At 33.1% G+C, this 19,991-nt stretch overlaps 1 protein-coding gene across 1 annotated transcript in view; it reads left to right on the forward strand.

Moving 5' to 3' along the window:
- Positions 1–19,991, forward strand: part of LOC128183550 (major vault protein-like) — a 182,739-nt gene that overhangs the window by 64,882 nt on the left and 97,866 nt on the right. The window contains exons 5-6 of the mRNA XM_052852605.1: positions 2,508–2,599; positions 8,986–9,055. Of these exons, the coding sequence (XP_052708565.1) occupies positions 2,508–2,599; positions 8,986–9,055 (162 nt within the window). The remainder of the gene's footprint in view (positions 1–2,507; positions 2,600–8,985; positions 9,056–19,991) is intronic.

The raw sequence follows: 19,991 nt of genomic DNA on the forward strand, positions 1-19,991 counted from the left end.
CGTTTTCGTAACCTTACCCCCCCCCCCCCCCCCACCCCCCCCCCCCCCCCAAAACAGTTAACTTTATTTGACTTTAGTCCCAATTGTTTTACACAAAGGTGTGAAACCATCGCACTGACAGGATATCACTCTACGCTTGAATGCACAGAATACACAGGAATGAGGCAGGAAGATAATCTGTGTAACGATTGACCAAGAATAGTTCTACATGCCAAACAATTTTACTAATAGTTATATCAAATAATTGATTCATTTTACTGTGTTCTTTAACCGCTAAACGTATAAGATGTTCCTTCCTGTAAAAAACATCCATTTTAAACTAAACGAGAGATATAGAAAAAACACAACAAATTAAACTTTCCAAACACAGTATATCATGCATCACGAACATTGTAAAAAACTTAACTGTTAGACATACTTCTTATTTTCTTTATTAAAAATAAAACTAATAGAACGAAACTTTATCATGGAAGGAACACGTGGTAGAGCTAGCGGACTGATTTCATTGACAGGTGCAGTACGTGGACTCAAATCTGAAATTGCATGATTGATTCAATCACCGTACCATATTCTTTTATGAATACTAATTTTATGAATATTTAGTATTGGATATTAGTATATTTCACATAAATGTACGTTAAATTAAATCTCTCTCTCTCTCTCTCTCCTGTGTTGTGCGATTAGACGAAGCTGTACGCGATATAGACTTTTTCTTTTGTCGTAAATAGGTGTGAAAACCCTCAAGGGCATATCGTTTTCTACCTAACTGAGTTTGTTAATCACTACATGTATACACAGAAAATGATCGTGTCTGACTTAAACTTTATATGTATACACAGGAAATGCATACTGACATAACACGTTATGATTCCATGTGCTTTAACGCAGCACCAACTTTATAAATGAATGATGATTTTATTATTGAATGGAAAAATGGATTCGTTAGTTGATTCCCGACATTTGTTCATTTCTCAATTTAAAACATACACATGTATTAATTGACAGTTTACGGCGTTATGCGTGTCAACTTATAAAATGAGGAGATGAAATTGCTCTGCATTGATACAAGTTCATCTAATGAAAATATTTAATTTTAAGATTGTTATAAAAACAGGATTAACAACTAATAGAAATAATAACTGAAATAAGCACGTCAAATACAAAGATATGTGTTATTTACACATCACAAAATTTAACAGCGTAATAATCATGTAATGTTGTAATTCGAATGTAGTTTCCAATTTCATAAAATTCTATTTCATAAATGTAATTTATTAATTTTATAATAATAATTTGGACCACAATTCATTTACAATGCAGCTGTTATGCTTAAACCTGAAGTTGCATATTTGACATGGATTTACGCGACCTGCATTGCCTGTAATGTACAGTACAGGTAAAGTAACAACAACAAGCAGCAGCAGGAATAACGGTAAATCACACCGTCGCTGTGTCATCACGGTCGCAATCCATACTGCGATCAAAAACCGCGATGGTGTATCGCGGGAACGATAAAAAATACCGTGACAGTAATTCGGGCCAATACAGGATCCGCGTTGCCTGTACTATATATATATATATATATATATATATTAGGGATGTCAATCGAACGTCCGAGTATTGAATACTAAAATTGGTACTCGGTTACTCGGATGTATATATTTTTAAATATTCAGGAGCCTGAAGATTATAATGAAACCGGTAGAGTTTTGAATCGGCTTTCTGTTATTTTTTATTATATATATATATATATATATATATATATATATATATATATATATATATATAATAAATTATTATGTTATGATATTGTATTATGTGATCAAATACCATAATGTATTACATGATTCAATGTCATATCATATTTTACAGTTACTGTATCATATTGCATAATTATTTTTATGGTAATGTATTGTATTATATGATAAATATTGTTAATATGATAGGATGCAATAATGTATTTTATATTATTGTATTAATAAGCATTTATTTATATCTTATAATACTGTATGAAATGAACATATGATTATCATTAAATTTTTTAACATGATATACGATATTGTGTCAAAACAGTATCCATAAGTATCCAAGATCATAAGGTATTATTTTCATATAATATGATAAAGTTGGTCTCATAAAGGTGATACCTCGTTAAAACGATACCTCGTTTGGTAAGCTTTGTAATCTGTGATTACCTGTGTTTTGCTATGGTAATCAGGTGACTGTCAATGCCTCTGGTGAGCAATGTGGGCCATGGGCCTCTTGTTATCAGAGAGTTTAGAGTTTTGGGAAGGAATTGGTTTACTTACATCTATCCTTTAACCTACCGGTATTTATTATGATCACTACCACTTTAACTGAATATCTGAAGTTGTTAGTTAGTTAAGTAAGTCAAAGTAATTTATTGCTGTTTAGGTGAGAGATATGACTTTTGGGCCTCTTGATTGTTCTATTTTTATACATTTAAAGGTATGATTATTAAATGTTATATTATTTTTGTCTTCTAGGAGATTGAGGGTATCATCAGTCCATTGGTCATTAACCAAGGAGAATCCTTACGATTAAAAGCAATTCAAGAATTTAAAGATCGATTTGGAAAGTAAATATTTCTTTTTTCTTCTGATACTTGCTTGTTAACTCGAGTGCAGGTTTTGTGAAAATTTTTGTGAGTATTTAGTGTTTTTGTGAATTTTGCAAATTTTGCACTTTAACAGAGAACTCTTTTGATGTAAGAAACAATGGATATAATATGATATAATTTTGGCTGTGAAAACTGCATTCTATACTCAAGACTTTTTGGTATATGTGTTAATGTTTTGTATGCAGTATTTATACCCACAAAACACTTTATTGTATGTGTTACTTTATATGCCATATTTTTACCCCACCCAATGAAGTTTTGAGGGATATAATATGTTTTGACCCGTCAGTCAATCCGTCAGTCTTTGTTTTCTTGTAATCTACAGAAAATTTTATGAAACTTCATTTGTAGGTATTTAGGACACAATGTACATATCTTATATTACCAGGAAAATCAATTTTCATTCATTTTGCTTGGAATTTCAGCATTTTGCAACTTAAAATTATAGTATTTAACAGTTTGTAAGCATAGCATCTTTTAACGATTTCCAATCCTCAGCAAAGCAAGATAACTCGTTCTCATATTCGGAAATAGTTATTCGTACCGTGAAGTCCAGCATTTATATTTTTCGGAAATCTTTTGTCAAAAAAGGAGAATATGTTACTAGTAAACAATCCAACATGGAGGGAAACAATAAAGGTCGGTTCAAAATAGGGTTTCACTGACTGTGACATAAATAACAGCATTGATGAAACTCAGACATACGCAGATTATGTAAATTCTGGTTTGGAGTTGGATCACTGTAAAAATGATAGCGAAGAACTTTCTCGATCGACATATTCCAATATTTTTGATAGGCGAAGGATGGTAGAGTTTTCAGTTTTGGTTGATCATCTAGAGCGAGGATGTGTTGTGTGCCATAAACCACTAAATTTAACAAAGTGTGTAAAAGAAAAACAGTATGGTCTTGTGAGCTTGTTGTACATAGAGTGTACCTGCTGCAAAGAGTTGACTATTGTACCAACAGGGAAGAGACACAACATTGGTGCAAATGGCCAAGGTCCTTTTGATGTGAATACTAAACTTGGCTAAATAATACACTGGGTATCCATAGACCAATACTATTTGCTCATAACAGCAGAAAATTTGATGTGTTGTTTTATCCAGAGCAATGAGAAAATGCTCTGACTAATATACCATTGCAAGACTGCATTATTAGATTCTGTGATACTCTGCCTATGTTGAAGAATCATGCATCTTGTAATACCACAAATTCAACTCTGGAGACCCTTGTGCTAGAAACTCTAGGCTGTACATTCGAGGCACATGATGCACTTGAAGATTGTACATATCTACAGAAACTTGTCGAACATCACAGTACAGATTCATATTATTTGAACTATACTTTCAGTATGGATTATATGATGCAAGTTGTACTACAGATGGAAGACTCTAAATCTAACTTGCAAACTTTGATGTCCTTGCTAACAAATAAAACAGTGCCTGAGAGCATGGTGAATAGGATGTCTCTCTCTGGCCTTTCAATACATCATCTGCAGTTAAACGTACCAAAGAGGAGGCTTTGATGGTGTACTGAGTGAATGTTTTCATGGAAAACCAAGAGTAACAAAGCGCAGGAACATTACTACATCTGTCGTTGACTTTTTGAAAGAAAGATAACTCTTTCTCATACATGATGAAAAGATATTTTCGTTTATTTCCATGATTATAATACTGGATACAGCACATTTTTATTTATTTATTTTACATCTACATATCTACTTAATGTTTTTATGTGCAGCAGTCAAGTGTAATCATGTGACATTTCTTTCTAGACTGATTTTTATAATTTTTTTGCTAAAATTAAACAACAATATCAGATTCATATTTATGTCCGTGGAATGAACATATGCTTTGATACTCTACTGAATACAAATTAGCAAAACTTTGAAGTCACTTCTTTTTCCTTATATAAATCTATATGGGTGATAATGCATTATCTTTGAAAAACGCATGGAAACAATACATAGAAATGCTTCATTAGGGCCCCGCAAGGATTTGCAGGTGCCCTATAGTAATTACTCTGTCCGTCCTTCTGTCTGTCCGTCTGTCGCTCTTCCGTCCACAAATTTTCTGTTTTTTTTCTAATAATTTTTTTCATGGTTGCCCAATCAAGTTCAAATTTGGTATGGTAGTACAGTAGGCAGAAATACATATTTTGATGCTAAGTTTGGTTCTCTATGTCTTCCGGTTTGGAGCTGGGGTGGTGGGGTAGATTCCTTAACTATACATAATAATGAATGGGCAAAGAGAGATAACTGCTGAGAATGTTACCATTGTATACTTGGAAGACTGTGCAATATTTGTCCTTTGGGATTAATTAACTTTCCACAGGAAGAAAATCCTAAGCTTTACCTTTATCTGTCACACTGAGATTAATTACTGCACTGCCTGTGTCTGCAAATGAACTTTGTTTTGAAGTTAAGGTCAATTTTGAATGATGTGTAGTATTGTGTACATTCTTTGAAATATGGATTTAAAATATATAATATTCATACTTTATTTTGGTTAAAATACCGTACACAATGATTTATAATAATTTTATTGAATTCTAAAATCAAGATATATATTAAGATATCCTTGTTCACTATTTTATTTTTTAATTATTAATTTTATTTTTTTCTGCCTTTATGCTGTTAGTTTTAACAGGTAATCAGATAATAACCCCATTCTGTCATTTCTGAAAAAAAAGTCTTATTGTAAATTTAGAAGAAAAGGATGAGAGAGCAGAACAATTAATCCCCTGGGATTAATTATCTTGCCTGCTGCAGAAAATTTAGAGGCTTATCTCTATCTGTCATATGAAGATTAATGAACACCTTTGTCTGCAACTGATGTTTGTTTTGAAGTTGAGGTCAACCCTTGGTGATACAATGTATTTGCATTCACTGAAGGCTTGCATTTTATAAAACACCTGTTTAAATCTTTTGTAAATACACAGTTAATTTAGTTTTTTTTATAAGACATGAGGTTATCCCTGTTTTATGCAGATACAAGGTTACTATTTAGAGTTTTTGGACATTCAGGAATTATCTTGAAATTTTAAAAATACAGTTGTTACTTATAATTTTCATATATTTTTTTTACCACCTTATATATATTGCAGTTCTTTACATCTTATGCCGGGCATTTATTTTTCATCATTGTTAATATAATGAGGATGGAATTCAAAGTTTTTTTCACTTCTCTATATTAATTGTCATAGCGGGGCCCTTCCTGACTGGTCAGTTTTCTAGTTTATTATTATAATCATTAGTATATGAGACTGTAAAATGTCATTTGCTTTAAAATTTACACTTTCAATTTTTGGTACCTGAGGATCGGAGAACCTTAAACCACTGCACAGCATTTTGAAAAACCTTTTTAGGACACAATATGTAAATCTTCATATTACCAGAAAATTCCTATTCCATTGTTTTTCTTGGAATTTTGGCATGTTTGAATTTAGAATTTGTTTTTGTTCAAGACAAAGGAATAGATTACATATTTGCAAGAAGTTTTGATCTGATGAATTTTTGCAACTAATGCCCTTTTTCAAATTATTTTGTGTACCGGTAGTTAATGCATACCCTGCCATTAATTATGTGTATTTGCATTGTCAAGAAATGGGGGGGTTGTTGTTACTTGTTTTGCTTTAATCATGGTTTTTCAGTCATTTTGTCCCCACTTCATTTTCCAGACTATACTGTTTGAAAAACAGCAAGTATAACCACAAGGCCTATTCAATATGTAAACTTAATTGAATATAGAGATCTGATGTGGTAAAGTGCTGAAACAAATTATAAATAATTTATGAATACACGGTATAATAAGCAAACTGACATTTAAACAATTCACACAATAATTCCTATATATCATATATATCGATCATAGTTGTCCTAAGAAATAAATTGACAATAATCAAAGTACACAAATTCCAAAATGTACACCCATTATTAAAACAGAAGCCTTAGGAAAATTATGGAATGTAGGTAAAAAGTGGAAAATTTTATTGAAAAATATAAACATAGAATTTACACGTATAGGTGTGATGTGTACTTAATTTCTTTTATAAGAATCTTTAACTAAATTTTCTCTTCACTTTTTTAGTTAAAAAACAATTATTACCGTATTTTTCGGAAATTAGGTCGATACTTTTTTTTCCTGGCACGTGGATATCTCCCTATTCATCGCTTCGACCAATTTAAGTTTTTTTTTGGTTGGAAAATTTGATATGAAATTTTGCAAAAATTTATGCAACCCTCCAATAAAATCATGAGTGTTAACTATAATACTGCTTGAATATCTGTGTAAAAATCATATGAATTTTAATCAATATACTGTAGTAATTTATCATTTAAAAATGTAAGTAGATTTATTTCTTCTTACATTTCTTACTTAGATCACTGACTGAATCATCTTTCGATCATTGTTATATGCTGTCATGCATTTTCATGATTTTGATCGTGTGCTTACGATAAACAGGAAATCGATTTCGCGCGGTAAAAGTAAAATGAGAACCGTACAAAGGGTAATTATGGAGGAAAATTATATATCGTCTGGTAGAAATAAAAAAAACCAATTTGTTTTCATAATAGAATACATGAACAAGTTTTTTTCTGTATATTCAACATAAAACTTTCGATGAAATTTTAGCCAGGTGTCTCTGAAATCAGTCTGGGTAGCGCTTACTTTGTTTATACACAGTTGAACTCTCGGCACGTGCTACTCATGCCCGCAGACTTCGATAAGATCAGAGGTTGACTCGTGTGTATATACACAGTAAAAAGTCACACAGAGACACAGGGTGGCATGTGCTACCGTAATCATGCCTCCAGGCTAGGTTACTATCCGTCGGTTAACACCAGTTTGTACACATGGTAGGGAAGTAATAAAAAACGATCTTAAATTAAAACCGGCCGTACTGAATTAATTGGTTTGAAAATTTTGATGCAATTTCAGACATTTTCTTACGATGTTTTCAAGAAATACATTTTATTTCCCTTTTGTTTAAAACTGTGAAATAAGATTAAAGGCTACTATATGATAACGTTATTGGTTTAAACCATTTATTCATTAGAAGTAGCGGTAATTTTTCGACCAATTCTTCGAAGTCGACCTATTTATACTTTTTTAAATTTTTTGGCTAAAATGGCCTCCTTCGCCCAATAAACCGTATCGACCTAATTTTCGAAAAATACGGTAATTGTTTCTAAATGAAGAAAGCCAGCTGGGGCATATATTGCTTACTGTGGAATCATTTTAGGAGTTGATTTTAATCAACTCTCCTATGCAGTTACTCGAAAACCGAAAGTGAAAAAGTGTTTGGACCTAATCACAAATCAACACTGCTGACAAGACTTACTTCTTGAAAATGATAGAAAAATTCGATGTTATGTACTGTAGTTTCATTAATATTCAAGGGTATCAATTTTTGTGGATAAAGTGAAAATCACAGTTTCAAGGATACGTAAATTCATGGCCAATGACACTTTCAATACAAAATGTTAATAGAAATTGCGTTTCAATGAACATTTAATTTCATGGATCAACTTAACAACGAAATCCACGAAAATTCGTATTCAACGAATATTGATGAAACCACAGTATGCTGAAGCATTGTTTTTCAAGGAAACTTATCTATAAACACTCTGAAAATAGTAAGATTTTATATAATACGAACAATTTAGATATTTTTATAGTCTCATGTATTCCTACGCCAGAATTTAATAAAGTCTCCTTAAACCAAACGCTTGGCTGCCTCCGTAAATCTCTGACAAGCAGAGAGGCTCTCTTGCTTGTCGGAGATTAACGGAGACAGCCGAGTGTCTGTTTGCACGAGACTAGAGTTCGATGTCAATAGTGTTTGGATGCATACAAATTTTAGAATTGTTTCAATTACTAATACATAGTTTGCAATCTATCTTTAAATATTACACAACACGAGTCATATGGGGTTTCATGAAATTCTTGCTGGAAAAGTATAAAAATTCATATTATAAAAAAGTGCGTAATTCAAATACAGACTAGAAACTAATTGCCATGCAAGATAAGTTGATTTTAAAATAAATGATAATCGATAAAATCAACTCCCATCAGTACTTAGGTACTTTGATTATTTGTGGGAGTCAATGTTTGTAGGTAGCTAAAAATTTCCTGGCTCTTGGGGGTGTATTTCGTTAGTAGTTGGTAGTTCTATTTTGTAATTAAATATTTAACAAATACTTGTATATATAAGTTCGTGGGGATGAAAATTCATTGGCAAGGGTTACCCATGACAATGATGATACCACAGTATTCAATACTCTCAGAGTGCTTGTTTTAGTGTAATTTTGTTTCACATTATCTTTTTTCTTTTTTAATAGCAAGCATGTTACAGGTGAAGAATGGATGATCAATCAACCAGGGGCTTACCTGCCAGATGTATATGAGGAGGTTAGAAATAATGCATTCTCTATAGAACATGTACCTACATTTACCAAAAAGATATGAGTTTAGTAAGACATTTCTACCTATAATGCTGCGTTTTTAGCTCACTGAGACGAAATGTTGGCACCCAGAACTGGTTATAGCTGCAGAACTGTAGCTCTCCGGGGAAAAAAATATTGTATATTTATTGCGCTAGTTTTCGACTAATTTACCTTATTTATACGCAAATTCTGTAAAAACAATTAGTACCATTGAATTCTTCATGCAATTTACTACTGATATCGTCTCTTCACTTGCCTCAGATAGTCTTTTAAACACCATCACCAGTCCCGTAAATTCATATGGTGCACTTTGTTTACATGTAAAAATGGCGACTCTCGTTGTCGATGTAAATTCAACATACTTGATTTTCCGAGGTCGGTAGCGTGTTTCGGAGAAAGTCTGAGGCAAATAAAGAGGCGGTATCAGTAGTAAATTGCATGAAGAATTTAATGGTACTAATTGTTTTCACAGAATTTGCGTATAAATAAGGTAAATTAGTCGAAAACTAGCGCACGTTTTTCTGCGCAATAAATATACAAATTTTTCAATGGGTGGCCGTGTAGCTCTCCGGTCTGTCAATATTTTTTTCCTGGAGAGCTACAGTTCTGCAGCTAAACTGGTTAATGTTTTTGATGCATGTCCTGTATCTAAGTTAATATTTGTCCTATCTTCACTAAACTTGCATGGATAATGCATCTGGACCTACTTATGGACTTTACAAGACTTGGATGCTGAATTTTGGCCATGAATTTCAGATGCTGGAGGAAGCAAAGGTTTTTGGAGCAGGTTAAAGATTTTGGAGCAGGTGCCCTTTATTAGCCATTTCTAAGTTACCATTGGTCTTAACTTCACCAACTTGCATGGATGATGCGTCTTATGCTACTGATGCACCTGACAGGCTGAAATGCTAAATCTGAGTCAAAGGTTTCAGATGCTGGAGGAGGTTAAGGTTTTTGAAGCTGGTGAAAGCTTATGGAGCAGGTGCCTTTTGATGATTATAGTTATGACTGGTCATAACTTACCAAACTTGCAAGGATAGTGCATCTTTTGAATTTATTATGCAAAATATTCTTCAATCATAATTATAGTGTCCCGCTCTGCAGGCGCCCTATAGGGATCAGTCTATCCATCCATTCTTCCGTCTTTTGGTCCTTCCATCCATCTGTCCATCCAAGATTGCTTGTCTGAAGGATATCTTCTCTCTCCTTGCCAAATCTGGCTCATACTTCACCTACAGAGTGCCTTTGGGTAATACGTGTGTAATGATCTTGAACCATATTTCTAGAATTAAGGTTACGGTCATAGCAGAATTATAAATACAATTCTTTTGCGGGTCATATCTTCTCTCCTTTTTGTCCAGTCTAGGTAATACTTCATTCACAGAGTGTCTACGGTTGAAGGGTTTGCAGTGACCTTGAATGAAGTTTGTACATGTAGGTCAAAGGCCATGGTCATATAGGACTATGCAAAAATCCTTTTTTCAAAGTATATATTTACTTTCTACTTAGCCCTATTTGGCTAATACTTCACATAAACAAAGCTTATGAAGAATGGGTGTGTAGTGACTATGAACCAATTTCAAGGTCAAATGTGAAGGTCATTGGAGAATTTATTAAAAATCTTTGTCTGGAGCACATCTTTTCTCCCTATGATCCAATCTGGCTCATACTACATGGTGCCTTTAATCAAAGGGTATGCAGTGACTTTGAAGTTAGTAGATCAAATGTCAAGGTCATTTGAGATCCAACAAAGTTATATGTCAAGGTCAAACAAAATTCTCAAAAATTCTTTTCATCCTTATGTCCACTATTTAAGTGGGGCCCTTTGAGATGGTCACCATCTCAATGTTGTCTAGTTTGTTTAGCTATACTGCAGTAATCTCTAATTTTCGTTGATTAAAACTGTTCTTAATAGCTTTTTATCTGTTCACTTTGTGCGTCATCAAGAGGCAGATGACGTTGTAGTAAGCTGTGCAGCGAGACTGGCCTTTCGCTTTTATTCTGAGAGTGTAGGATTTTTTTTAATTGATGACAGCGCTGTAAATAATGAATTATGCTGGTAGTTATTATTAGAATAAGGATATTTTAACAGCTAATTGATGCATATTTAAATTATTTTAAAGGATTGCATGTCATTTTGATGTCATAATGTGCAATTTTCTATCTTTTTTTTCTATAAATGAATTTCATTGCAGGCATAACAGTGCTGCGATTGATTATATAATATAACTGTTATGGACTTTATTATAGGTTGATATGTGGTTATATGGGCCCATGTTTAGTGATATCAACCTCAGACACAGAAAGAGATACTGACTCGCAAGCTGGGTTGATATCACTTTCTGTGTCTTTAGTCGATATCACTTGACAGTTAATTGGGTCCATATAACCACATATCGACCTATAATGAAGTCCAGAATTGTATAATGTGATATTGTATGATATAATATACATGTATAATTGAATCACATAATATTATATCATATGATAATGAAATGAATAATATTTTATCATACGATAATGAAATACATAATATTTTATTATATGATACCATATTGTATAATTATATAATCTTACCTCTTGCTAAACTTTAAGGAAATTATTTGTTAACAGCAGTCACGTGGGGACGATGTATATCCCGTACATATATATAACTTATAATATAATATTGTTTCATGTGAAATGATATCGTATAATATGATATTGTATTATATATTATTGCATCACATGAAATTGTATCATATGATATTGTGAAATATAATATTGTAACATACAAGATTGTATTATATAATAGAATATTTTATCACATGATTGTATCATATATTACAATTTCATATTACGTATCATATAATTATTATATGATACAATATCATACACTAGAATATTGTATGATGTCATATCATTTGTATAGCATGATAAAATACCATATCATTTTATATGAAACAATATCACTTTTTGATATAATGTTAAATGTAGCAATATCATATTGAATCATTATGTATTACAGTATTATTATGTCCACCTTCGAAGAAAGGAGGGAATATTGCTTTGCTGCTGCTTGTCTGTCCGTCTGTCTGTCGGTCGGTTGACCAACAATTTCCGTTCATTTTCATTTTCAGGGATATTGTAATGATATTTGGTATACAGCTTTATCATGATGATATCTAGAGCAAGTTCGATACTGGGTATGATCGAGCAATTTTTGACAGAGTTATGCCCCTTGGACATAGAAAAATTCCAAATTATTTGCAGTTTCCACTCATTTTTTTTGCATTTGCAGAGGATGATTATATTGAAATGAAATTTAATATGCAGATTTACCTAATAATATATAGGTCAAGGTTGATTTTTGGCAGAGTTATGCACTTAGGTATTGAAAAATTTCAATTATTTGCAGTTAACATTCATTTTACCAAAGGAGGGGGCATAAGTGTTTCACAAACATCTGTTGTATTGTATCATATGATATATCTTATGACTCAACATTGTATGGTATTATAGGATGCAATATCAAACTTTATATTATTGTATTGGTTAACATTATATAAATAGTGCCTGTTTGGGAGGGTAACAGTTGAAATTGACATCCCGAGAAAACCATTGTCAACCGACGCGAATTTATTTTGTTATACTGAATGTCTTAATTTTAAAGAAAAGGACTAAGTGCGGTTTTATACAATTTTTGCCCCCAAAATCAAAGTTTCAGAAAGAGCTTTAAAATAAGGTGAAAGATAGTTAAAATCATATTGGAAATAACGGTGTAAAAGGTTATCACCACAGTGACATCATAATGTAGAAATGATGTCATGATTATTGCATTATTTTGATAAATTGATGTTTTGTAACAAAATATGGGTGTTTTCCGATGGTTTTTCGACTGGGAAACATCGAGCGCAGGCTTGCTCAAGTACCATTTTTTAGTATAATATGTATAACTATCTGAAGAAAGACATATGTTAAAATCGCACTTGAGCAGACCTGCGCTCTATACTTCCGAATGCAAAATATAGAGCAAAAATGAGAATATCTTCATTTGTTTGCAAATTTGCGGGAATTAGGTCATTTAAGTGACGTCATAGATAAACAGCGAGTGAGCAATGATGACTAAAATCAAGATTAAAGTTAAAGGCATCCTCTTTACAATGATTTGTGAAGATTTCATTTTTATACGATACTATTTAAAAATTGGTTGAAATCGGGGGCAGATATTTGACCATACCGCACATAGTCCTTTTACTGCTTTTATTATAGGAATAACGTGAATTCTACAGCGCATAATTTTTGCGCATGTAACAATTTGTATTGTTACCCGTTGCTAAGTGCGTTGCTAACGCTGAGGGTAATAGATCGGATTATGAACTGCGTCTTAACCAATCAGATTTCAGTATTTTACATGAAAGTATAACAATATATAAATAGTGCCTGTTTAGGAGGGTAACAGTTGAAATTGACACCCCAAGGAAACCATTGTTTGACAATGTTTGACAATGGTTATCGAGGGGTGTCAATTTCAACTGTTATCCTCCCAAACAGGCACTATTTATTTTATTGTCCCCCGCCGCAACGCGGAGCGGGGACATAGAAATGCCGGGCGTCCGTCTGTGGGTCCGTGTGTCTGTGGGTCTGTGTGTCCGTGCGTCCGTGTGTCCGTCCGTCACACTTTTTTGTAAGCGCTCTCATGCCTACAAATTTTGACGGATTTTCATCAAATTTATACCAAATGTTTATACAACTCTTACCTTGGTCAAGTTCGAAAATCAGCATTGGAGGATACTTTTTGTTGGAGTTATGGGACTTTGACCACAATAATGACTCCCTTTTATCCAAAAATTGACCTTGTAAGCACTCTCATGCCTTCAAATTTTGACGGATTTTCATTAAATTTATACCAAATGTTTATACCACTAATACTTTGGTCAAGTTCGAAAATCAGCGTTGGTCGATACTTTTTGTTGGAGTTATGGGACTTTGACCACAATTATGACTCCGTTTTATCCAAAATTTGACCTTGTAAGCGCTCTCATGCCTACAAATTTTGACGGATTTTCATTAAATTTATACCAAATGTTTATACCACTAATACTTTGGTCAAGTTCGAAAATCAGCATTGGTCGATACTTTTTGTTGGAGTTATGGGACTTTGACCACAATAATGACTCCGTTTTATCCAAAATTTGACCTTGTAAGCGCTCTCATGCCTACAAATTTTGACGGATTTTCATTAAATTTATACCAAATGTTTATACCACTAATACCTTGGTCAAGTTCCTAAATCAGCCTTGGTCGATAGACTCGATACTAGTATACTGCTTGACCGGCGGGGGACCCAGGAATTCTATTCTTGTTATACTGAATGTCTTTAAAAAATTTTAGAGAATTGTTTACTGCTTTTATATAGAAATGACATGAATTCTACGGCGAACCGTATGCGCATGATTTACGCGCATGTAACAATTCGTTGTGTTACCTGTTGCTAAGTGTGTATCTAACGCTGAGGGTAATAGAACGGATTATCAACTGTGTGTAAACCTATCAGATTTCAGTATTTAGCATGAAAGTATAATAATGTATTTTATAATACTGTATGAAATTCACATTTTTCCATTTTCTAACATATGATATACGACATAGTGTCAAACCACACTACAGTATCCATTAATATCCAAGATCATTTACTATGATTTTCATATAATATGAATAAAGTAGTCTCATAAAGGTGATGCTCCGTCTTGATGACTGTCATTATCTGTGATTACCTATGTTTTTAGTCCCCTACCGGTTTTCACCGGAGGGGACTATAGCTTTCCTCTGCGTCCGTCTGTCTGTCCCACTTCAGTTTTCCACACTTTTTTCTTTATGCGTTTGAGGAATAATATTTTTGCTGAACAGCTTCAAAATGTCAAACTACAGATCAAGTTTACACTTTTGTAGCGTCTGGTTGACATATTTTCCAGAAAATTAATGTTTTATATTCCAATTTTTTAATGTTCGGGTTCGATATTCTGCATAAGAATGCATTGTTTTCACAATTTTCATAAACCGGTAGGGGACGTGTATTGCTTATGAAATACTCTCAGAATGCTTGTTTTTATTGTTTAGGCTATAGTTTGCAAGTGTTTTTCAGCAAGAAAAATCAAAATGCAGGGATCAGTTAAATTATGATAAGGATATTACAGTCCTTGAAATGTTCTACTTTCCCATTTTTCTGTGCTTTTACCATGTGCTCACCATGCCTTCACTTGTGCTTTCCACCCAGCTTGCGCTCACCGTTCATTGTGCGTTTACTGTGCATTCACAAAGCATACATATTGTGCTTACCGTTCGTTCAGCGTTCACTTATCGTTCAGTCTGTTTTAATTTATTTTGATTTGGAACACCAAAGTATGAATTGGAAGGAAACTGAAACATTACTTTAATCAAAATTTAATCCATATATTTAAAGTTCACATTATTGAGCAGGTCCTTAACTACAAGAATAGTGTTGATGTCTGATCAGAAATATATACAATATTTCTGAAAGTTTAAGTAAAATTATATTTCACATAAATACATCGCAACGTATTCGGGGTTCAGCCTTCTATACTATTACAGATGCGTATTTACCGTAAACAAAACACATGCAGGGCTCGCGAAGAATCTCCTGGACAGGTTTGTTGATAAAAATATGTCTTTTCTACTTCTCATAGGTAATAAATGTTCAAAGTTTTTAAAATCACCACAATTATTATTTTGTTAGCATGTATTTTTCGTGTTTAGTATAGGAGTTGCTACAACCTAAATTTATTTTTATAAATGAGGCCCCTTGAGGGGTTATTTGACATATATATGTCTATTCATTTTAAAATGAACCTGAATTGGTAAACCATTTATAAATTATCAAGTAAGAAAGGATGTGTTTCATTTAGAGAATCGCTTTAACCTCGTTTTCCATGATGACAGTAGTGGGACAAAGATCTTGTAGTTTTCAGCACGTGTCAATTACTGTCAATCAAAGTCCACATGGTACAAATAAACGATTTAAGATAATTCCGGTTTGTACGACCCTTGAATTTCCGGAAGCTCATAATTACGTTAATTAAGTATGTGAAAGGGATTTTCATGTATTTCAACTATTACAATAAACGTTATTTCTTATTTCCTAACTATACAATAGATAAATCTAAAGTTATTCACACATGTGTTTTCAGCTGTACTGTCTCTTTAAACAATAAATAAAAGTTCTTTATCTGCTTAATTCATTATGATACACTATGGCCAACGCGGTTTGCGTATTTACCGCAAGTCCTCGTGGTGTGAAAAAATTGATTGCGGTTTAGCACAGGTAACTCAGGTAAAACCAGGCATCCTCGTGGTACAGCTTCTCACCTTGTCCACACCTTCGCGGTACCGTGGAACCTGAGTCTCAGGTGAAAACTGTTCTTGTTTTTAACGCGAGTTACCTCCCCCAATTTCTTCTCATATGGGAAATGTGACTGTTGGTATTAATGAATATTAGTTCATATTCATTTATTTCATAAATGGAGTTGATTGTTACAAATAATTATTATTAAAAAAAAATAGAGAAATAAAAGGAACATATGTAATTATGTTTATTCAAAATATTTTATACTGTTTTGTATGCTCGATAGCATTATTACATATAATTTAATTTTTGTACATTCAACGCTGATAATTATCGGTTATCAATTAATTCAATTAGTAACCATTTCACCAAAATATCCTATTTAGCCTCGGGAAAGGGGATACTAAATGGTGTTCCATTTACAATCTTTCATAATTAGTTCTTACCATCAAACATTCCTTACATTTGGTAATTTCTCTTAAATACGTTTATAGAATTATTGAATAGCAAAATACATGTAGGGTAAATAGAGGTAAAATGTTTTAAAATGCATTTGCTTATCAACGCTACAACCCGAGTTTCGATCCCTGCAATCGACAGCGGTTTTATGTGAATGGGTATGGTGGTCGCCCGCTTGGACTCATGGTTTTTTTCGGGTACTCCGGCTTCTTCCTACATCAATGACCCCCTCGCGCTAACATCCACGACATCAAAAGATATATGAATATAAGCTGTACACTAGAACCTGTTTATCAATCGTTGTAAAATAGATAAGGTTCAGTCTGTATAAGAAAATGTTAATGTTAACGTCGTTTGTATTTAAAAACTGACTTATTCCTCTCCGATTTGGCAAAAGTATGATGTTCAATGGGTCACCCAATACTTATGTTGGTCGTTCAAAACCCGGGATTTAAAAATACAAATGATTATATATTCTGGGGAATCCATCACATGTTAAAATTTCGCAGTGATAGTTGACCAACCGAGGATGGGGAGTTGTGTAACATTACGTGTACAGTATGTGTATACAAAATTTGTGTGGCTGTCGTCGGGGTGGGTGCCCTGCAGCAATTGGTGTGACTTGGGTTATGCTAAATAGAAGTATATAGTCTGTTTTTACAAACAGCGAAATTTTCTTGATAGAATAATTTAATTTTAACCAAATGAAAATTTTGTTTTTTAAATTTAAATTAAAAAAAAAAATTCTTCTGCGTATTTATAACACAATGTCTACAAAATACATCTATGAAATAACCTCTTAATGATATACTTAACACTCGATTAAAATACAATTAACAGACTATAATCAGGACTGGAGATAGTAATCGAGAACACAGTTACAGTAATTTTTTATACAAACATCTAGTATTTGTACTTTCCAAAATGGTAAAAATGTGATTGTTTGAATGAATGTAAACTTTGAATCACTATAGGAATCATTATATGAACATACGATTTGTGTGTTTGTGTGCATAAGTAAAAAATTTTTTTTAAAGATATGTGATACATTATCTATTCCTCTAGCCATGTTAAAAATTAAGAAAGTTTTAATTTTCAAATTTCTTGGAATTTTATATCAGGGCTCTACATTAACTTTTTTTCCTACTTGTCCATTCGGACAAGTGACCAAGATATTTACTTGTCCGAACTTCAACTTCACTTGTCCAAAAACTTTTCAATATTAAAGATCAAATATTGTCAACTTGAAAACTACAGTTCTGTATTACTAAAATAAAGTCATTTATTGATTATTCTTGCCATAATTAATAACCTGACTTCTTAAATGGAAACTTAATTTTCCATTTAAGAAGTCAGGTTATTAATTATGGCAAGAATAAAACTTACATTTAGGAAAGACACTTTAATTAAAGTGTCTTTCCTAAATGTATTGGTTCCATATAGCATTAAACATGATTTGTCAGCTGTAGCTTTGTCATGGCAAATTACAAGCCATTTTAAATTTAGCATCAGGTTTTAAGATACATGTAACTCGTATATTGATTTCTCATCTGTTTTTTAAACTAAACATGGAAAGTCATCATAGTCTATCAATGATGAATGAAACCTAATATAAATTACATTTCTTTCCATAATCCTGAAGTTTATCTTTGCTACCTGTTCTTCCTTTCATGTTGATAACGTGTGTTTGGTACTGTGTAAGAACTAAGATCCACACCTTTACAGTTTAATATTGAAAGTTGTTTGTAATTAGTGAACTTCAATCCCGATCAAGTTGAAGTCGGGATCGAAAATCAAAATAACTAATCGATAAACTTATAACGGGACTATCACAACACTTTCTTTACTCTTTATGTTGGAGACTTCTTTACATAAAAATGCACTTGACTGGACAAGGGGCAAGCAATATTCACTTGTCCGTATATTTTTTTAACTGGTACCGGACAAGCGGACAAGCGTTAATGTCGAGCCCTGTATGTATTTTGATTTAGGGGGAAAGAGAGAAAGAAAGTGAGTGAGAGAGAAGGTGTCTCAACATTTGATAAGATTTCTCACGGCACGTGGACAGAGCACGGATGCTGTCATAGGCAGGAAGAGTTATGTAATAGTTATACACAACCAAAAACACGTGGATATCTTTTCTAAAATTTTTGCTGTACTTGTGATTTTCTATATACATGTCTGAATCGTGCATTATATTATCTTCATGCTGTAAAGATAGAAGCGTATATATGTTCAGGGACTTAAATATACGTCCATGGTATGATATATTTCCAAAAACGCCCGTTACAACATCATATGTGCTTATGTAGAGATCTGCGTTTCAACCAGAATGCCGTTACGGCTACATGTACTATTTTACCAGATTACATAAAATATTAGTTATTTGATATGAATGAGAGAGAGAGAGAGAGAGAGAGAGAGAGAGAGAGAGAGAGAGAGAGAGAGAGAGAGGGGTGTCTCACGGCATGTGGTCAGAGCTCGAGTGCAGTCACAGACAGAAAGTATTATGTAATAGTTACACACCTGTAAACACAGGAATTTTTCAATGTACCTGTCTGAATTATGCATTGTTTGTGTTCGAATATAGACGGTCTACCTAAAGTGCGTACGATATTTATTGTCAACCTTATATAGTAACGCGTTATTGCATAAATCAAACTCCTTTAATGTTTTACTTTTTAGCTCACCTGAGCTAAAAGCTCAATGTGAGCTATTCTGATCACATTTTGTCTGTCGTCCGTCTGTCTGTCCGTCTGTCTGTAAACTTTTCACATTTTCAACATCTTCTCAAGAACCATTGGGCCAATTTCAACCAAACTTGGCACAAAGCATCCTTAGCTTAAGGGGATTCAAAGCTGTAAAAAATTAAGAACCATGCCCTTTTGCAAAGGGAGATAATTAGGAATTTATGAAAATTTTCGAGAAATTTTCAAAAATCTTCTTCCCACGAACCATAAGACCAGGAAAGCTGAAACTTGTGTGAAAGCATCCTCAGGTAGTGTAGATTCAAACTTGTGAAAATCATGACCCCCGGGGGAAGGGTGGGGCCACAATGGGGGGTCGAAGTTTTACATATGAATATACAGAGTAAATCTTT

This window comes from Crassostrea angulata, chromosome 5 (genome assembly GCF_025612915.1).
Source record: "Crassostrea angulata isolate pt1a10 chromosome 5, ASM2561291v2, whole genome shotgun sequence".
NCBI lineage: Eukaryota > Metazoa > Mollusca > Bivalvia > Ostreida > Ostreidae > Magallana > Magallana angulata.